A 5,256-nucleotide genomic window follows, 5' to 3' on the forward strand; every position below is an offset into this window, starting at 1 on the left:
TCGCATTTCCGCTCATGGACCGAATTCCTTTGTTTTCGTACATTATCAATACCAGGTTTGAATTGTGCGATCAAATAAGGCCAGCGTCAGAATTAAGGTCCATTATAAAACAGGGGTAAAAGAGAGAGCACAACAAGTGCAGCAGTGAGAGGTCAGGATCTGTACATTCAGAGCTGATAATAGTCCGTTAATTAGGCTGCAGACTTTAAAAAGTTGTATGACTCACTTTAAAGGAGTAGTTTCACATTTTGGCAGAAAAAATGAAGTCTAACAAGGACATATTGCGGTTTTTACAGGAGTGTATGTGTATCCCCAACCACACTGAAACTTGTAAGTGAAGCTTTATATTCACAGTAACTAACTCTGTGTAAAGGGGAACTAGCATATTTGCCTGAATGTCAAACGATCTCTTTAAAACAAAATGCACGTTCAATACTAAGCACAGTGTGATGACTAGAGCAGCATGCCTGTATTACTCCACTATGAAGTATTAGTGGAGTAATACAGGCATGCTGCTTTAGTTATTCTATCTATCTATTTCATAAAGCATCCAACCCTTTGAGGTTTAAATACCTCCACCCACTGTCACATGCTGTGCCAACAAAAGATGAAATGAAAATGCATTTTCACGAACTGATTATTTGGCTTCGTGTTTGACACTTTAAGGTGTGTGACACTAGAACATGTAAAGTCTCTTTCGCTTGTTTTTATACATGAAAGACTGTCAAGCACGAGGAATTAATTTCTCTGGCACAAATTAACATCACGTGCCATCAGGCTGGTCCAGGCAGTTGCTGCCAACCATGCTGAACGCACAAAAAGCCCATTTGCACATGCTCCCCAAATAAAAATCTGTTTAATCCAATTTAGTCACTCAGAGTTTGAAGAAATGAGGACGATGCTCCTTATAGATCAATCTTACAAGGTAAAGAGTGAGTGTCACCGTTTTAACTGCAGATACATACAGGGAATTCATTGAAATTTGATTGAGAGAAAACCCGTGAGCTCCCACAGCATTGCAAACTTGTTCTGAGAAGAGTATTAGCGACACAAAGGCAAGTGATGGACACCGACTCGTGGGAATAACATAGTAGGGGAGCCTACGTGCATGAGGGAACACACTGAGTCCCGGGCTCTCATTGTGAACAGGCGAATTTGAGCTTCCAGTTGACTCAGGTGAAAATTGGCTCAGGGTTTCAATAGTGATGCCATCAGGTGCATGTGAGATCAACATGTATGGCAGCAGAAATCCAAAACAGCAAAAAGAGGGGGCCTTTGTGTCCATATTTTAGTAACAACTGCTCAAATGACTACATGGAATGTGAAAGTTTGATGAAGAGTAGTGGCAAACTCGCTGATACCTGACTGGGTTTTATTGAGCTTCACAGCATCGTTCAGCTTATTGTTTGGTTTTAAAGCTAAAAACTTTACTGTTTCGATTCACGCTGATGATCGCGCTGTCAGACGCAACGGACAACTGCTTTTAAGCCCCGAAAACAAACTGTATGCAGAACTGGACTTAAATTCATCAGGTGGCCACAAGCACAACTCTGAAGGAGTGCTGGTGTTGCTCCACATCTGCTGGATGTGTAAACTGTTTGCTGACAATTTCACCACAACGAGTTTATCAGGAGATGATATATTACTAGCATTGTGTTCACAGTTTGCTTCTGTTGCCCAAAAGGGACCAAATACAGTTAAAGTAAAAGCTGGCGTATGTTCAAGACAAACTGTGCTTAAAGGAACAGAGAACCATTCTCAGAAATATGCTTATTTGGTGTCTTGCTGAGAGTTAGATGAGTAAGTTGAAGCTGAATTGTTGATTGTCTTAGCATAAGAACTTGAAGATGGGGATTTTAGAAGTTGTACAGATCTTTTTCTTTAAGTCTTTGCATGAAAGTTAATACGTTTTCTTCAAAATATTGAGCTATCGATATTCAGGAGTCTTTGCACCTTTTGACAGAGTCAGGCTAGCTGTCTCCTGCTGCGTTCAGTCTTTATGCTAAGCTAAGCTACACCTGCTGGCTATAGCTTCATATTTACCGTTTAGACACCATAAAGGTATCGATCTTCTTATTTAATTCTGTTATATTCCTTTAACAATTGGTCCATTAAAGATGATTTTAGACTTCAGTCTAAAGTCTTTCAATTTCGTTGTGCTTCTTGCACAATGACAATAAAAGAATTCTGATTCTGATTCTGATTCAGTCCTGGAAGCATGAAAATCAAAGAGGATTCTTCGGTGAACATAGACAGAAATTTTCCAAGGAAGATCTCTGAACCATTGTGTGTCGCAAAGTGTAGAAACATTTCAAATTTCTGCTATTTTTTCGTGGAAAGGCTTTGTCCAAACAGGACAAAACTTGGACTCCTTGTGACTGGCATCCTGAGCGTTTGATTTAGTGTACAATACCATTTGTCAGAACATTTGCGCCTTGAGTCTTTGTTCCAGAGAAATGTCTGTTATTGTTTTCGTTGGGCTTTCAAAGGATTTGCATGTTAAGAGCGAGCATAAACAAACTGTTCCATAATGTGTCATTTTTTTTCCACGATGTCCCCTCACCGCTGCTGCTGTATGAATGCAGGCGCTCTTCCTCCTCTACCATTATGATTATTTTCTTTCCATTTCAATATGCTCCGACCGGACACCGCCCCGCCACCTGTAACAAAAGGCATGTGCATCATCTGTAATGTGATGATGTCACACGGGATGGGTGCTGGAAGAGGATGAGGAAGAGGATGAGGATGAGGAGAGAGGTGGTCTTAGGGTTCGGCACTCCATCATTTTAACTTTAGCACATACATTTGATCTGCAGGTTTGATAGTAAAATCCATATATCAACATTTTAGTTCCTTAAAGGGAATGGAAAGACGATATTTTTACCATTACTGCGAATATTTGACTGATGAAGAGGAAATGCTTTAAGTGAGAATGACAACAACAGTTCCTGCAAATGACAAAGTGACATTTGGTTTAGATCGAACTGAAAGTTGCCGATGTGTCATATGTTTAATCTAAATCTTCATCTAAGGCAGGTTTTTTTTTTTTTCAGTCCCTTTAGAGCTAACACTAAACCTTTTCCTCAGCGTTTCCCTGTTATTGTTTTCTCAAGCTTTCAAAGGCAGAAGATAAAATATGGAGGGAACAAATTTTGACAAATTCTGCCCACTACCCTCCCTCCTCTCTGAGCTTTCATGCACTATGCAAACACATGCATTTCCCCTTTGGCAGCGCATAATTATTTTCTTAATTTTTTTTTTAACTTACACTCAGACCGGACGCCTCCCCTCAAGCCCAAACAAAAGGTAGTGCGCAGTTTTCATTTTTAAAAATTTGTTATTTCAGGCCTTTGGTAACAAACATTCCAGATCACAGCGACGGGGTTGATTTGAGGGCAGACGGCGGATCGCCATCATGGTGAAAAGACTGTTAGATCACTCACGTGGATGGATTCAATAACTCATTGTTAGAGAGCTGATAACTGAATGCAACCAGACAGAGCAGCGAGGTGATGAGAGCAATCAGCAGAACATATGATTTTATCAATTGTTTAAATTGCAAATTCATCTTTAAAATTGAATATTAATGATCAAAAGTGCCTTAAAAACAACTTGGTCACAAGTGGGTCTGGGTGGGTCTATACAATATTGAGCAATAATCCAAAGAACGTATATTACAATCATACTTTAGATTGCATGGGAGACAAATCTATCTATCAACCTATACTCACATGAAAGTACCATGAAATGCCACGAGCGTCTATCCCTTTAATACCTGGTGTTTTACGCATTTGAGGGCAACTTTTTCAAATCAGTGAGAATTGCTTAATGTCAGCTAGTTCAACCTATAGCTTTTAGATATAAAAGTAGTGCAGCAAAAAGTACCATTACTTCTGAAATGTGCTAAAGTAAAGTACAAGTACTCCAAATCTGAGTACATTTATTCCATTGCTTTCCTTGAGGCTGCGTCTAGATGATAATGCTGTAGTTCTCCTTGGTAATGTGTTTGGCTGCAGGACTTTCATTTGTACCAGCTTACTTCTACATTGCTGCATGGCTCCTTCAGCCCAAGTGGAGGATGTGTGATGCCCCCCCACGGCTTGGCTGCCTCCTCCTGCGTGTGCCTGATGTAAGAGCCTGTGAGCCCTCTGATTGGCTGGTTAGGAGGATGGGCCTCCAGCGCACAACATTGCGTCAGCTATATTAACCATAAACCGGCTCATGTCTCCGAAGAAGAGCCGTGTCGATAAAGTAGCCACACACACACACACACACTCAGACACAAAACAATCATCCAGGAGGACTTCGCACATCCATGAAGTTGTGAAGTTGAAGCTGCTGGAGCTGTAAAAGAAGACGACGCAGGAGAGCACAACAGAGCCGACCTACAACTCAAGCTACTTCAAGAGAAAGATAAAAAATTTAAAAAAAAAAACCCAGCAGCAGCAGCAGCAGCAGCAGAGGCTTTTTATCTTTCAGAAACACTCGCCTGAAGTTTGAAGTCGCTTCAACGGAGCAAAACCTCCAAGATGACCGACGTCTGAGCGAGACCACCGGGAGACCCCGAGGACGCCCCTCCGCTTTGCTTATAAAGAAGAAGACAAAGAATAAGAACATTTAGCTCTCAGTCCGCAGCCATGGACTCAGGAAAGGTATTTATCTGACTCACACACCCCACAGCAGCCTTTAAACCCTGTCGCACCGGTTCGGTCCGTGTCTCCGCAGCTCTCTGCTGTCAGACAGCCGACGGGTTCAGCGGGTTCACGGTGTTTTTAGCCCCGAGCTGCTTCCACATGTGCCGCGGCGGAGCAGCGAGGATGCAGCTAACATTGCTGCTGTCTGTTACCTCCGCGTTGCCACACTGTAATAACCAGAGGGGTTTGAAGGCTGTTTGAAGTACTTTTATGCCGCCTTTTCTATTTAAAAACCTCCTTTGTGAAACATTTTAGTAGCCCAGTGCGTGTCCGAGCTCAATAGCAACCTCACATCGCTGTATTGTGTGTTGTTTCCCAGTAATATCCTCCTAAAAACCAAAGTTTTGCCGGTAAATCTTTGCTTTCTATCAGTATATTTCCGTAGTGCCTTGTACGTCATTGCGAATGGGGGCTTTGTCACGTCTCGCGCTCTGTCGTGTGTGTGTGTGTGTGTGTGTGTGTGAGAGAGGGGCAGCATTATTTCTTCTGTCACTGCGGGCTCTAGTTCAGGTGGTCTGGTTACGTGGCTGTTGTTAGTTGTATAAGTTACATTACATCAGTG

At 42.0% G+C, this 5,256-nt stretch overlaps 1 protein-coding gene across 1 annotated transcript in view; it reads left to right on the forward strand.

The window, feature by feature from the left end:
• The first annotated feature begins 4,259 nt into the window (after positions 1–4,259).
• The window catches only part of slc2a1b (solute carrier family 2 member 1b), a 30,133-nt gene continuing 29,136 nt past the window's right edge, over positions 4,260–5,256 (forward strand). The window contains exon 1 of the mRNA XM_070838347.1: positions 4,260–4,652. Coding sequence (XP_070694448.1) covers positions 4,638–4,652 — 15 coding nt within the window. The 5' untranslated portion in view covers positions 4,260–4,637. The remainder of the gene's footprint in view (positions 4,653–5,256) is intronic.

This window comes from Pempheris klunzingeri, chromosome 2, assembly GCF_042242105.1.
Source record: "Pempheris klunzingeri isolate RE-2024b chromosome 2, fPemKlu1.hap1, whole genome shotgun sequence".
Classification (NCBI taxonomy): Eukaryota; Metazoa; Chordata; class Actinopteri; order Acropomatiformes; family Pempheridae; genus Pempheris; species Pempheris klunzingeri.